The 15,757-nt window shown below is 34.4% G+C and overlaps 1 protein-coding gene across 1 annotated transcript in view; it reads right to left on the minus strand.

Annotated features, from left to right (window-relative positions):
• LOC146540469 (ankyrin repeat and FYVE domain-containing protein 1) overlaps nucleotides 1-15,757 on the minus strand; it is a 47,482-nt gene that overhangs the window by 2,644 nt on the left and 29,081 nt on the right. Inside the window, exons 6-19 of the mRNA XM_085206949.1 lie at nucleotides 13,821-14,047; nucleotides 12,755-12,898; nucleotides 11,187-11,556; nucleotides 10,699-10,883; nucleotides 7,081-7,268; nucleotides 6,850-7,003; nucleotides 6,319-6,481; nucleotides 5,827-5,903; nucleotides 5,571-5,739; nucleotides 3,490-3,726; nucleotides 2,222-2,439; nucleotides 1,613-1,812; nucleotides 1,126-1,238; nucleotides 869-991 (exon numbers count right to left, since the gene is read on the minus strand). Coding sequence (XP_085063075.1) covers nucleotides 869-991; nucleotides 1,126-1,238; nucleotides 1,613-1,812; nucleotides 2,222-2,439; nucleotides 3,490-3,726; nucleotides 5,571-5,739; nucleotides 5,827-5,903; nucleotides 6,319-6,481; nucleotides 6,850-7,003; nucleotides 7,081-7,268; nucleotides 10,699-10,883; nucleotides 11,187-11,556; nucleotides 12,755-12,898; nucleotides 13,821-14,047 — 2,568 coding nt within the window. The remainder of the gene's footprint in view (nucleotides 1-868; nucleotides 992-1,125; nucleotides 1,239-1,612; nucleotides 1,813-2,221; nucleotides 2,440-3,489; nucleotides 3,727-5,570; nucleotides 5,740-5,826; nucleotides 5,904-6,318; nucleotides 6,482-6,849; nucleotides 7,004-7,080; nucleotides 7,269-10,698; nucleotides 10,884-11,186; nucleotides 11,557-12,754; nucleotides 12,899-13,820; nucleotides 14,048-15,757) is intronic.

The raw sequence follows: 15,757 nt of genomic DNA on the forward strand, positions 1-15,757 counted from the left end.
GGCGGATAATGTAGTTTTCAATCCCATCAATATGGGTATCAAAATAAAGGGCTTGGTAAGTATAATACAGTATACTATACACAATTACAATATGAATCTCCCACCTAAGTCAAGATCTGGTATCCTGTCGAGGACTGTGTGGCTATAGGGTGCCTAAAAATGATACGTCGCTAGGGGTACCACCCAAGGTAAAAGGTAAAAGCGCGCCGAGAACTGTATGGCACTAGGTGGATAAAAATGATATGTCGTTAGCGTTTTCCCCTCAAGATTCAGGCACATCTTGTTGTACATAGCCTTGTCCCTCTATTGGACCTCTGGGGGGGGTCGTTCGTAACATTCTCCATTAACCTTGCAATAATGAGACATCGAGCCTCATTTCAACGAATTGAATAGCATGAGAAATAAAAACTAAAAACTTAAAAATAAAAAAGTAAAAAAAAAATTTTAAGTTAAACGGTTTTATATTGCAGATAAATGTACTAAAAGCTAAAAAATAATTTCATAGAAATTATGATTACTAAAATAAAATCGTGGGGACCTTTGCTACTTACCACTAGGTGGGTGAAGTCTCACGCTATGTCTTTCAATTGTAGATATTGGACGTGCCCCACGATTAAATTTTAGTAATCATAATTTCTATGAAATTATTTTTTAGCTTTTAGTACATTTATCTGCAATATAAAACCGTTTAACTTAAAATTTTTTTTTTATTATATTTTTAACCCCAGGTGCAAAAAGAAAAGTGTTGTCCGTTTGAAGCATGAAACTGGCTCCCAAACGGATGAATCAATTTTGATAATGTTTTTTATGTTTGAAAGGTGCTTAAAATATTGTAAAAAGTGAAAATCAGTTAAATATTTCTAAATACCTGGTAGTTGAATATAGATATGCCGTCCTTGTTCTCGTGCGCGAGGCAAGCGCCGGCGCGCACCAGCACGCGGCACAACGCTCCTTGACCATTCATGTACGCAAGTAGTAATGCCGTGTTACCCTTTAAACATATATATTTTTACTTTAAACTGTATCCCGAATATTGCAGGGTAGGCAAAGAGAATCTAGCGTTCTTTTTTTAAATAAGTAGTATATAAATAAAATTAAACAACTGTTTTAATTTAAACTTGGTACCTGTAAATCAGTCCTATTGATGGGATAATCTGGCATGAACTCTAGGAAAATTTCACATATAGTAGCAGCATTATCTTTCTTGCACCAGCACAGTTCGTGCAGCGGATTACGACCTAGATAGGAAAAATGTGTATAAAATGTGTATATAATTATAATGTAATAAATCATATCTTTAAAATTTTGTTGGAAAAAGAAATATTTTTTCCAAATCAAATGACACAATGGATATAAATTTCATAAAAAAATAAATTAAAAATTATAATATTAAAAATGTGTTATGAAATTTAAATATGAGGTGCCTCATGCCTGGTAGCGGCGCGCAGTTAGTCTTGTTAACAGATGCGCTGCTATTACTAATATGAACAATCGTGGCGTTGAGCACTTGACATTTTATTTATAAGACCCTATGACGTCATATCATGGCAGCTATTATAACGCGTATTTAAAAACAACATTACCTAAACACACTTCTCTTATCCCCCATTACCTTTAAGATTGCTAGCAGCAGCATCAATATCTGTGTCGGCGAGAAGGGCGCGCGCGGCGGCCGTGTGCCCCTCGCGCGCCGCCACATGCAGCGCGTTGTCGCCGGCTGCGTCCACCGCGCCGCACTCCGCGCCGCCACCCGCCAGCGCGCTCACGATACCCGCTTGCCCCGTGCTAGAGGCCACGTGGAGGGCTGTTCGTCTGTTGACGAATATACATAGTGTTTTTGTCATCACCACTTTAAATAAAACCAGTTTTACTTACTATTTAAAAGCCTAATACGACCATATGGTCAATTTAAAAAAAAAAAAAACTATTTGTATTGTTGTATCTATTGATACATTAGTTAAAAATAATTGGTCTCATTACTTCACACATAGCTAAAGAAAATGTGAAACTGAAATAAATATATTTTTAATTTTTTTATTATTATAATAAGTCAATTCCTTCGTCTAAATACATATTGCACAAGTTGTACAATTTAACGTCAAAAAAAACAAAAGACATGTTTGACGACTAGTCAAACGGAAAGTACGTAACTGTCGTACGTCGACAGGTGCATTGTCCGCCCTTAAGAAACTAAAACAATAACAAAAAACAATCCCCATACTTATGCGCATCCCTGTCATTGGGTCGCGCGCCCGCCAGCAGCAAACTCCGCAGCAGCACCTCGTTGCCGGCAGCGGCCGCGAGGTGCAATGGCGGCGCCAGCGACGCGTCCTGCACGCGCGAGTTCACGTCCACCTCTACTGACAGCAGGAACATGACGCTCTCCATGTCGCACGTCTGGATCGCCACGTGTAGGAAGTTGCGGCCTTTCTTGTCCACCTAGCGGAATTATACATTCGTATTTTTTTTTTAAGTTGTACACCTTCGGCATAGCAGAATAAACGAGGAAAGCTCTTGAGACAAATTTATCTACTTTATGTCAAAATTCGGGACAGTTCATTCGAGTCGCGAAATTCAACGCCGAATAATAATTTATAGCCATGCGTGATCGAACCTACAACCATTGCTTTAACAATCAGACACAGCCCCCCTGCGCTATAATGGACTACATGTTTTTTATACTACTAAATAAAAATGATGCAATAATCGCCATCACATTTTAGGCACATCTTCATACCTATACTAATTATGTGAAATTAAAATGTTAGAACCGCCGCGCTGTTACAAGGTCAGAAATGTAATTCCAATAATTTTAACTTTTATTTAGCTGCACTATTACCCAATCACATTATAGTCAAGGTTTAAAACATTATATATGCGTAAGTGTATTAATGATATAAAAATATTATATTCTCACGGAAAACTAAAAACATAATTTAAAAATTATTAAACATGTACATTTAAAACAAACAACTATTCAACATCTTAATATTAAATGCAACCGTGGCGCATAGGGCAAAAGCTTGTCGCTGTAATGTGGGTTCGATTCCAACTCAGGGAAATGAATTATTTAATATTTTCATTTTCTCCGTCCGTTTAAACGTAACTTCACTCCATCTACCCTTCTATATTATGAGGAATAGGAGGATGGGATAAAAAAAATAAACACTAGCGACCCAATTCGAAGACAATAGCTATACATTGAAAACTTTTGTCAGTTCGACAAAACTGTCAATGTATTCCCATTTTATTATAACAATATAGTTGATTAAAATGGAAAGCTCACCAAAATATAATAATGAAACTAGCTTTTGAATTGGTTAAGCAATTTCTGAAACTAAACAGCACAAGCACACAGACAAACATTTTTTTTAAATAATTGTTTTTGGTTCTGTTACATTTATAAAACCTCCCAATAAGAGCCTTTCTAATATATCTTTCACGTACAAACAAAGATCGGTAACATTTTTATTATTTGTATAACCATACCTGTTCAGCAGCCGAGGGATTTTTCTCCAATATGGCCTGAGCAGCCTTATTGTTTCTTGCTGTGAGGGCGGCCGCGAAGGGAGTCACTCCCTTATTGTCCCTAGCGGAGAGATCAATGCCCGGCTGGGAGAGCAGCAGAGAGATGATACCCGCGTGTTGGTTCTCTATTGCTATGTGAAGCGGTGTCTTGCCTTCTGCGTCTTTTGAATTTATGTTGGCACCGTGTTCTAGTAGCGTCTGGTTTGTTAAGGGCACAAAAAAAACATAATAAATACAATAATGCAACAAATAGTATCTTAACACAGAATATTATTGATATACTTTTGACAGAGGATATCTCTATCTCTGGATCAGGAGTATAGAGATAGATGTGTTGGCTTTCCATTGGTGTGTGAAGTGGTCTCTTTCCTTTTTCGTCTTGGGTGATTGATATTCGCACGGTTTTCAAGTATATCTAGTTTTAACATTTTTAAAGTATTATTCCACACTTACGAAAGTAAAATACTTATTAAGAAAACAAGGGGCGTCCACGACTCGTCGACCGTACTGTAGTTTTGGTCTCTTCCGAAGATTACATATTGAATTATGGATGCTAAATTGCTAGTGCTGGGATGTTGCTTACAAAGCTGACGGTCACGCTGACGATCGCGGGACAGCTTTTAACACTAGAAGTGCCGCCGTCCCATTTTTGACCAAACGCAACGTTGATTGTATATAACTTTTTTATTTGTTAATTTATATAGATGATTTTTTTTTACTATTACCAATTTTACACCTTTATTTAATTAAATATATAAATAATTTTATAGCAGTCATACTTTTTGAAAAAAAAATAGATTTACCTAGATGGGTCATTTTTGTCCCGCCATTATTATTTTATTATTTGAGGGTATAATTTGACATATTTTCATGCCTCGGGGACGAGGTGGAGGGGAAAGGGCAATGCGGGGGCGGAAAGAAATTGAATAGTAGGTTTAGCAGTCAATGCCTAAGTTTTTAGGGTTCTGTAGCTTTTAAGAAAAAAAAAACCCTTATAAGATCATTTATTGTCCATCCGTCTGTCTGTGCCTTTATCTCAGGAATGCTTGGAGAAATCGAGTTGATATTCATATGAGTATATGAATATAAACTTATGACGATCTACAGTCCCTTGATTTCCCGAAAAAGCGCCCTTAAAAAAAGATATGACTATTTATATAGTAAAAAACATGTATTTCGACACTATAAAGGGAATCACATTAATAAGGTACTTTCAGTTAACTTAGAATTATGAAATTTGGCAGCTAGCATCTACATGTAGTACTAGTACAGGAAAAAAATTGAAAACTATACATTTATGTATAAATGTTAAAAAATAATAGCCTGAAAAGTGGGGTAAAATTGGTGTCAATACTAAATTTTGCCGCTAGTTCAAGTGAGGTATCAGATGAAAGGATGACTAAGCTAGGCTTGAATTTTAGAAAAGCACTTGATACCAAATGTGGGCAATTGTAGGGTAGGTAGAGGGAACCTGGGAACCTAGTGCTATGCACTCCGCTGGCATTTTCCGCCGAATTCTGGAGGCATTACCACGCAATATTATAAATCATCTGTGATGTATCACTGATGAAGAATATATTAATGCATTACTTGGCCTAATAATAATATTAACTAATTTCAATAACTTATAATTTTGTAAGAGTTATTCAGTTAGTTGTCACGACCTTAGAACGTATTAGAAATATTTGATTCTTTCTTTGTGTTTTATTTTTTGGTACTTTTATGTTTGTTAAAGAATAAGAATTGATTATTAAATATGGTCTACATATTTTACGAATTATTTTAATAATATTTTTTTTGTATTATACCAACAATCAACATAATAAGTAGAATGGGACAAATTTGTCACGACGGCGGTTCAAGGGGGGTATCAATCTTCGGCACTTCTAGTGTTAAGAAGCTATACTGTTATATTTCGCGAGCAACCTTAATGTATCTTGCTTGTTGCTACCCGTCGTGGCGCAGAGCATAAGGCTAGGATCCCTTTGCTAACCCTGCTTTACGCGAGATACAACGTAAAGCTGTATTAATATATTCTTTACCTGTATAACTTCAGTGAGACCCCAAGTGCAGCACAGGTGTAATGGCGCCTGGCGATCAGCGGCTATTTCCCCACCTTCACCATTTGGTCCAGTTTTTCTAGGACTTTCCACATCACAGCCAGAACGAATAAGGAACGTCGCTAATGATTCTTTGTTCTCATCTATTGCCCTATGAATTAAAAATATATTTATTTTAGTAATTATAATACGGTATGAATATATTTTTTTCAAATATTTATATTTATTTGAGTCATACTTGTGTAATAAAGTTTGTAAGCAACCATCAGGTCCGGGTCCCCAACAGTCTGCATCTGCTCCATTACGTACCAAGATCTACAGAAAGATAATGATGTTATAATTTATATTTTTATAAATATGAGAAAGAATTAAATATGAAACAATAGTGAAACTAAATAAATTAACGTGAACGAATGTATTTCTGGATATTTTTTCAGAATTCTAACATGAATTGTATTAAAAAGAAAACGACGTTATTATTCATTTTTAGAAATAAATATCTTGTGTCATGTCAAATTGCTCCAATACAAGGAGAGTGGGATAGGGTCTTACTGTAAATGCCATGGCAGTGTGATCAAGCCTCACTTCGGGGATATGATAAAAATAGTTTTATTTCCTCGCTCTTGTATAACAAAGTGCAGTGTTGAGTTCCGCCACACAACATTCCATGTCTTACCTAACCTAAACTGCTAAAAAAGCGTTAAACTGAAAAGACTAAAAACCAACTAACACTAGCAACTTCCTCCTGTCCAGAATCTAGGGCGGCCCATAATGGCGGTACCCCGTTAGCGTCTAAACGACTCATGTCAACGCCGCGCACGCACAACGCCTCTACCACGAGGCCGAGGCGGCAGTGGATTGATAGCTGGAGGGGCGTTTCACCTGCGTCTGTCCTGTTGTTAATTATTAGTAAGAATTTAAACAGGTTAATGTAAATATTTTATGGGCCAACGGTTTGTTATTTTTTTATAAGGTGATCTAATATGCTATTTCATAATATAAGCGATTGTACAGTAAAATTCAGTGTAAATTTGACATTGAAGGAAATACATGTATTATTCCTTCTTTATAAAACTGTAGAGATTTTCGTTTCAATAATGCGGGGTAGCCCGGGAGAATCGAGCGCCAAACGATCTGTTCATATCCCTTTTACCTCGTCCACTTTAATCAACTTGCCTCTCTTATCATTCACTCTCTCTTAAGGCCTTTTATATATCTCATATGAAAATGTTATTATTATAAATAAATAGGTTATACTTACAAAGCATTCATATCTGCGCCATGATCAAGTAAAAATATTGAAGTTCTAGAATCTTCTTCTACTATAGCTTGATGCAATAAAGTAAAGCCTTTTCCGTTGCGAATGTTAGGATCCGCGCCGCCTTCTATCAATGGTGCGACCAGATGTTTGTGACCTACAAAATAAAATTGTCTTTTAATATAACAATGTGGTAAATATATTAATTAAGAAATAATAATGAGTTTTCTTTACCTTCTGTTAATGCTAGACTGACTGGAGTATCACCTTCAGAATTTTTCAAATTCAGATTAGGCACTAGACTCACGTTAGACCGGTCTGTCGCGGGAAGGTCGCCTTTCTCCACAAGTCTCTTGTGATCTATTATAGCTGTTACGGAACCTTCGTGATTGTTGAGAACCGCTAGGTGAAGAGGTGTTTGTCTGGAAGTAATATATAGTTTATTTAGCTTCCCGCTTGATATCTAGCATGTTGGGTGGCGGAAACTTACGCCGCGTTTTACCTTGACCATGAACTAAGAAATGAAAATATTATTTTATCATTTCCTAGGGTAAAAATAGAACCATAAACCTGTGCGTGTACAGTCCGTCATACATGTGTATGTCCGTCTACATGTTTCATATAGAAATACTTAAGACAGCATTTGTATTTATTCTACACAATTTACTATGGTATGCACTTAACATATTTGTGAGAAATAATAAAACTAACCTATAGACGAAAGAATATAAAATAGATAAGTTATTACGTAATAAAGTTCACAAGTTATTTGCCCACAATAAGTTAGAAAATGGTTAGAGTAATAATATACGATTTGTTAAGCCTACTGTTAAGAAAATTTTAATATGTAAAATATTATTAGATGTCACTGTAAAGAGAATTTAATATTGCAAAACGAGAAGAGAGCGTTAACACATTTATAACAATCCTTATTGTCTATTTAAACTTTTTTGTTACTCCTTTTTTTAAATATAATTTTTCTATTAATTGTTGCTATTTATTTATGTTTAATTATTTAATCGCAAGATTCGATTCGAAGGTCGATTCCTCTTGGGGAAAAGAAATATATTTTTTTTCCTCTGGTAACGGCAAAACGTGGCGTTTGAATAGTGGGGAACGGAAATGGTCTTAATGGCAACGGAGTATCTTAACACTAAGTTCTTTGGTTCCCTCTTCCTACTGTCTAATATGCGAGATACTGTGTGAAACTAAAATAAACAACTCGTGTATCTAAAGATTACTTTAGTGTATTTTAAAGGTACTAATAGCTTGTAATTTATAATTAGAATATGTATGCAGAACTATTATATGTTGCATCACCAGTATGTACACATATATGTACAAGATATTTTATAATTGTTTTAATTGAAAACAGAATCTTGGAAATTATTGAAATATGTTGTGATTGTAGGTAGATATAGATACAGGCATCCCTCGTATAACACGGTTAATTCGTACCGTGCTATATCGAAACCGTGTTATACGAAACCAGGTATACCATACTGTACACCGTGTAGTATCGAGACCTTGTCTCGTGTTATATCGAAACCGTGTTATACGAGACTTTGAAATCATACAAATAAAGGCAATGCGTACCGTGTTATATCGAAACCAAATCTTAAGGTGTAAAATTTTATGATAGCTGAAATTTCGTTCCAAATACTACATAAATGAAAAAGGAAGTTACCTTGAAGTTTTTATTAAGAAAAATAAATTAAATTCTATTTTATGATGAAATACAATAATTAAAAAATACAACAATAAAATATATTCAAAGACTAATAATAATAATTACATAGTATAAAACAAGTAGAAACAGCTTATTGAACGAAAAAAAAGTTCAAATTTAAAATGCATATTTTTCAAAATCGTGTTATACTAATATCATTTCTTGCATCGTGTAGTATCGAAACCGTGTTATATTAGTCGCAATTCTTGGACCGTGTAATATCGAAACCGTGTTGTACAAGTACCGTGTTATACGAGGGACGCCTGTATTACACAATCGGATTAAAAAAAAAATCCTTCGACTTCAAAAAAGTAAACAAAAACCTGGAAAAGTGCTGATAATCTTTAGACGACTAATCATATTTTCTTATACCATGGCCTAGAACAGTCCCGATAAGGTCACCTTTCAAAAAAAAATCAAAGTCATTTCTAGGTCCATCCATTTGAGTTACAATGCCACAGACAGACGTACAGATATACCTACACATTGTTTCACAATTATTATATAATATTTAAGTATCTGTCGGATTTATCTTTACAGTCAAAATAAATATTTGAAAATCGTTAATACACAAAAAGTATTTATTCGGTGTTTGCTTACAATATTTGATATTTAAATGGCATTATCTTTTCACGTCTTAACTTTCTATATTACAATAGGATCTTTTGTGGGTTGTCACTTTTTACCTTCATTAATAATTTTTTTAGAATGTATAGAAAAGAAACCATACGTAACTATAAGCAAAAAAGGATCGTTGCGTCAGTCTATCCGTCTATTGCGTTATTTTCTTTAACTACTGAGGAACGATCGTAAAATAGACTAATGTCTAAAAAATTGCAAATATCAAAATAAATATTTTCTTACATAGAAGTTTTCGTTAATTACGTTTAATGTTTACTCATTATTTATCATTTTTGTTATTAATAATGAACTTACCTACGTATAATTATGCATGTATCTAGTAACATTATTAGAAGTTGCATAATAAGGCGCAGAACTAAGACCGGTTTAGATTTAAAATTTTAAGCCTCTCATCTTTTCACATTAGATAATAATTTATGAACGATTTGTAAATATTTTGAATATGTATGGCAAAATTTGTAATAAAATATTGATTCTTTAAGAAATAAAGAAGTCTCTTTACATAACATAACATAAAAACTCTTTATTTCACACCATATTAAACATTTAACAAAAACAAAAAAAAAAAACGTACAAAAAATAAATGTGAAAGGGCGGCCTTATCACTAAAAGTGATCTCTTCCAGGCAACCTAATTTTAGAAGAATCTATTTAAAAGACAGGGCATGGCGCGATCAATCATATATATATTTATACACCTGCATAAATACTATCTCATAAACTACATAGAATACACATACATAATAAAAATAAATAAATAAATAAATAGATAAGTGCATAGATACATGACAATTACGTCGAAATATATAAAAATACTACATACTAAGGTTGTAATTTTTAACTTTATATTTAAATATATTTAAAGATTTAGACTGCCTTATAGCTCGCGGTAACGTATTCCATAGCTTCGCAGCTTGGACAGTGAATGACTCACTGTAGCAACGGGTACGACACAAAGGTATTTCCAGGACATTATCACTTTGGGATCGGAGAGTTGGGGCAAGACGGAATTCAGAGCCGAGAAAGGTAAAGCGTTCTTTAAGGTAAGTTGGAGTTTCAGGATGGAAGAGGATAGAGTAGAGAAGAGTTAGAGTATGAACATTCCGACGTTCTTTGATAGGAAGCCATCCGAGCCTCGATCGATGCTCACTGATATGATCAAATTTCCTCAGTGCAAAGATAAATCTTATGACAAGATTTTGTAGGCGCTCTAATTTATTGAGTAATTGCTGCGATAAATCCAGGTAGCAAGTGTCTGCATAGTCTAGGATGGGTAGTAAGAGTGAGTGTGCTAGGGTTATTTTAGTTTCTTTACGTTTTACATGAAAAAAAATCGGTATCCCGTATATTTATAAGTAGAACAGCAGTAGCCTCATTGAGAAACTAAGCTTTCCTTCGAATTTTCGAGATATTAAATCGAGTGGCGGAACTTAACGCCGCGCGCCAAAGACCACATAATATCTATACAGTAATAAATATTACCTATACACAGTATCCTCGTGTTCTCCGTACGCAGTTTGCAAGTTTGGCCTCGCACCGTGCTCGAGCAGCGCCGCCGTGAGACGCGTGAGGCCGTTGGCGCACGCCGCGTGGAGTGCGGACAAGCCTGCTTCGTTACTGTGATTCAGGTCCCCGTTCAGGTGCGATGTGAGGAATACTGCTGAATCCTTTGAGAAGAAATTATTTAGTATTCCATGATGAGGAAGTACGGGCGCAGGGTGAGGGTCCAGAGCAGTGCGTGGGACTTGCAATCCAAGTATAGGTTAAAGATATGCATTAACACGCATTTCCACTGACAGAGCTCATCTCTCTACTCCACCAAATTATATATTTCTGCATACCCGGCTGTGTGCGGGATACAGCAATGAATGTGATTTAATTGCCATGTCTTTTTATCCTTATAAATAATTTAATCCTTGTACATTTATATTTCAATAAAATTATCAATTTATAATTAAAGACAAATTTACCTCAAACCAGCCTTGAGCTAAAATGTGCAGTAGACTATCCCCAGAACCAGAGTACAAAGGATTTGGTTGACACCCTTTCTCCAGTAACTTCGCTGCAAAATCTCTCTCTACTATATTCTCCGACTTCCCTTCAACAGGATCTTCAGAGAATGCATTTTTATTAGTCACGGGAGTATCAAATGGATTGGAGCCGTTCATAACTAACGTTTCGCTCGAGGATATGGAGGCACGTCTATCGTCTACTAGGGCGTAGTAAAGAGGAGGATGCTCGTCTGATATAGTTCTTAAGTTCGTATCTAAGGAAGGTTGCTTTAATAGGAGGTCAAATATTCTTTGGTTTCTGGCAATTACTGCTTGATGGAGTGGAGTGCTGAAATAAAATTTACGTAATAAAGTAATGTTACTTGTTTAGCAACACAGAAAGATGACTAAAATACTTTATTTATTCTATTCATGACTAATCTTTTTAGCCTCACCCACATGAAGTATCGTCGGCATAGAGAACTGAAACCGCTCGTACCTACAATTCTATATGCTTTTTGTGATAATTCTTCTTATAAAAATCATTCAAATCCTGGCCGCCAACAGGTTGTGGGTTTGATTCCCACTCGGGCAAATGAAATATTTAATATTTGTAGTTCCTCACTCTGTTAACGAGGTAAAACGCAGCGTTGAGTTCTGGCACTCAACACGCAACTCATCCAGAATTCAACGGAAAATGGAAAACGGAAGTATCTCTATAGGAACAGTGTGTGTGTCTGTCTCAGGCTGTAATAATAAAAAAAAATCAAATACAATTTTTCGCTAAAACAAAACAAATCATCGTGTTTACAGTCATAATGCCCAACAAAGTAATTAACATATTTAAATTATTACAATAACTTGCGTCCGCATCTAAAACGATAAGTTAAAAAATTACGCAATATTACCATGTTTTTTCTTTTTAATTTTATTTTTATCTTATAATTTATCACTTTTCACAAAAATATTTTATAACGTAAAATCTTCGTGTTCCCTCTTTTAAAATATTTTATATATTTTATGTATTTTTATTATGACTCAATGTGCTTAATCACCAATATTTAACCACATTTATATTTTTTGCCGCCATGTTGTTAATTGCAATATAAAAACTAATAGTCTTTATATTTTGTATGTAAGTTTTTATTTATTTACTTAATGAACCATTAGCTTATGTATTTTAAATAAATATAATTTATAACTCTCTCAGTTTTACAATAAATTTAGTCTTCCAAATGTCATTAGTTTAACAGTTTTCTATATAAATATTATATTTATGGATTTGTTCTGCTTCAGGTTTTTCCCGCATAGCAGGAAACAGCAGGGTAGGAAAACTGGAACCTAATGTTAAAACACTCCGCTTCCCACCTTCCACCCAATTTTCTCTTTCTGTTGGGCTTTATTTTGTTACCAGGGCGAGAAAATAATTTGATCGCTCGACTCGAAGATACAACCGTCGCTAAGCCAAGACGGCCTCAATCATAGATGATAGATAAATACAAAATTATAACAACTTAATGACAATAAATTATCATTCTATTACTTACTATCCTTTTCTGTTTTGCCGGTTTATATCGGCTTTTTTATTGACGGCACTTTCTGCTATTTCAACCATCTGCTCCATGGTCTCTGGATCGCAGGAACTTGACGTGAGTGCTGCTATCAAATGTAGCACTGTGTCACCTTCTTCCCTAAGTTATAATATTAATGATTAAAATGTATAATATTTTGGAAATAAAAAAATTTAATAATAAAAAATTTAGTAAATATATCCACCTATTATATTATATTTAGAATTCATTATTAATTTAGAATAAACATTATATTTAATATTTCCTTCATATCAAACTTTTACAATATTTTATGAAAGTTAAAATTACACTTATCGTGGACCTATAGTTATGAAATTTAAGAACTTACAATACAAATAAAGAAAAAAATTTTATAGCTAGGTATATTTTCCTGCATGTAAAATATTAATAAACCGATTAAATTAAACTGAGTCATTTTCATAGTACACATCATCCTGTTCCAATAACTTCTGTTCTAATAATCGATAACAATTCAATGAATTGAAATTAATAATAATATAAGCAAAATATCTAAGAAACCCAAAATTTACCTACGAAGCTCCGTCTTACTTTGTCATATATATAAAAAAAAACGTTTTCGAAACATTACAAAACCGGTCCAATGAATCCTTGTAAGTGAAGCTATCATTAGATACGTGGGCGAGGAATTTGGTTACATACATACAAGTTTTTTGTTGTTGTATTCAGTACATATTAAATAAGGTAAATTAAATTAATCAAACGATAAGCAATAATATTTTTTGTTATATAAAAAAACATTACAATAAATATCGTTTAGTTTAAATATATAAATAATATAGTAAACCGATAGTTATAAAACTTGCGGAAACCCTATTAATACTATTATTATTGTACGTCAAAGTATAGCGGAAAAGAATTACTAAAGTATAGCATTTACACTTCATTTCTCGCGGGTATAATAAGTACAATCTCTGTTGCTTGCAAGAAATTCTACGAATTTATTTTAAATAAATGAATATTAAATAATATCGAACGAACAAAGAAATTAAAGACAACTTACTTAGTAGTAAGACTAGGATCGGCTCCATTATCAACCAAGAATTTAGCGGAGAAGGCATCCCTGGCATCCACTGCTCTATGCAACAAGGTTCTTCCCCGAGGACCTCGCGCATCCGGATCAGCAGAGTGCTGCAGCAGGGTTGTAGCAATTGACGAACTTCTCCCCCGAAGCGCCAGCTCTAAAGGTAATTCCCCTCGTGACGACATCGCATTGACTATATCTGTTAACTGTAATAAAAAAACATATTCGATATGCATTAGAAGTTATATAAACAAATTAAGCAATGAATTAATTATACAACAAATTATAATAGTTTCGTAACTATTTTCTGCCTATGCAATGGATTATGAGTTAATATTCCGAACGCAATAATTTTACATAATTTTTTTATGAGATATTGTTGTTTTGTAGCAGTTAAATAGCTTCTTTAGGTTTTAAATATGCCTTTTGTTGCTCAATAACATAATTAAGTAGTTTAATTTGATATTATAATGAACTCGGTTCGTTGTTTAAACTTAATATGTATTTGTTCGTACGTATTTATTAAGTACCTTTTACATTATTAAAAAAAAACTTTTTAATATTGTGGGTTCGATCCGCATTTGATGATATAAAATATTTATTTAAATTTATATTTTTATTTCTTGGAGTTTCTGGTTCCGCCAATCAACACGCAATGCCTTCCGAATTCAGCGGAAAGTAGGGAACCGAGTGAGTCCCAACAGTACGTTGGGTAAAATTGTTATAAATAACCTTTTTATTGAATTGGCTGAAATATTACTTTTCAATATAGATATACATATTGCTTTTAAAATAACATTATTATTCGAAAACGAAATTGTCTTTACACTACGCATGACACTAAATTAACAATTATAAGCGGGCGAAGCCGCGATCACAAACAGACACTCGTTTGATAGACGTTTGCAAAATAACAAAGCGAATCACTAAATTTGACACGTAGCACTTTAAACATGCGTATTTAATAAAATTTTGAAAATATCTCACGTCATGCTTGGGCAAGCATTAAGTAATCATCGCGGAAACAATGACGCCGCGCCGGTGCGGTGAGGTAACGGAAGCGCGACGTTTTACCATTACCTATGCGTATGCAACTATAATTAGTTGGATGCGCGTCACAAGTCGCGAGCAGAATCGGATAAATGATATATGTATGTAGTGTGTGTAGTATGTACCACCTCCTTAACAATGCAAGGCATCGCGACGTTCACAGCAAATGTGATGAATGACAATTGTTCAACTTTCACAATTATATAATTAATTTGTTTGAAAATCTCGTACTAAATACTGTTGTGTTATTATTTATTTTTTCCAGCTTCACGCTGTATCCCGCAAACAGCAGAATAGGCAGAGGGAACCATAGTGTTAAGAGACTCCGCTCCCCACTTTCTGCCGAATTCTGGAGGCATTGTTTATTGAGTGGCTGAGCTGAACGCTGCGCTTTGCCTCGACCAGATCACCACACCAGAGTGAAGAAATGGAAATATAAACGTAAATAAATATTTCACTTCCTCGAGTGGGGATCGAACCCACAACCGTCGCGTTACAGTCAAACCCTTGTGCCGTTGCGCCAAGATGGCCTCAATTTTTTGCTATACTCACACAGGCTTAATATTAGCTATACAACAAAAAAGAACATTAAAATCCGTTGTAATTCTAAAGATTTGAATCAAAACCATGAGTTCACTTTCTACTGCAATTTTTTTAATTAACCAAAATTATAAAGTCTTTGTAAAATTATTTTTCACTTTTTAGATCGTTGTTAGAAGTCGATTAATTTATTGTGCGTCGATTTGCATATTTAATATTTATTTCAGCTTGATACCTCCATGCGATCTCGAAATAAGATCTCTTAATATATAAAGTCTTGATAGACGGACAGACAGACTGCAGAAGTGATCCCACAAGGGTTTCGG

This window comes from Heliconius melpomene, chromosome 2 (genome assembly GCF_056956725.1).
Source record: "Heliconius melpomene rosina isolate 202511_hmr_F chromosome 2, ASM5695672v1, whole genome shotgun sequence".
NCBI classification, from domain to species: Eukaryota; Metazoa; Arthropoda; class Insecta; order Lepidoptera; family Nymphalidae; genus Heliconius; species Heliconius melpomene.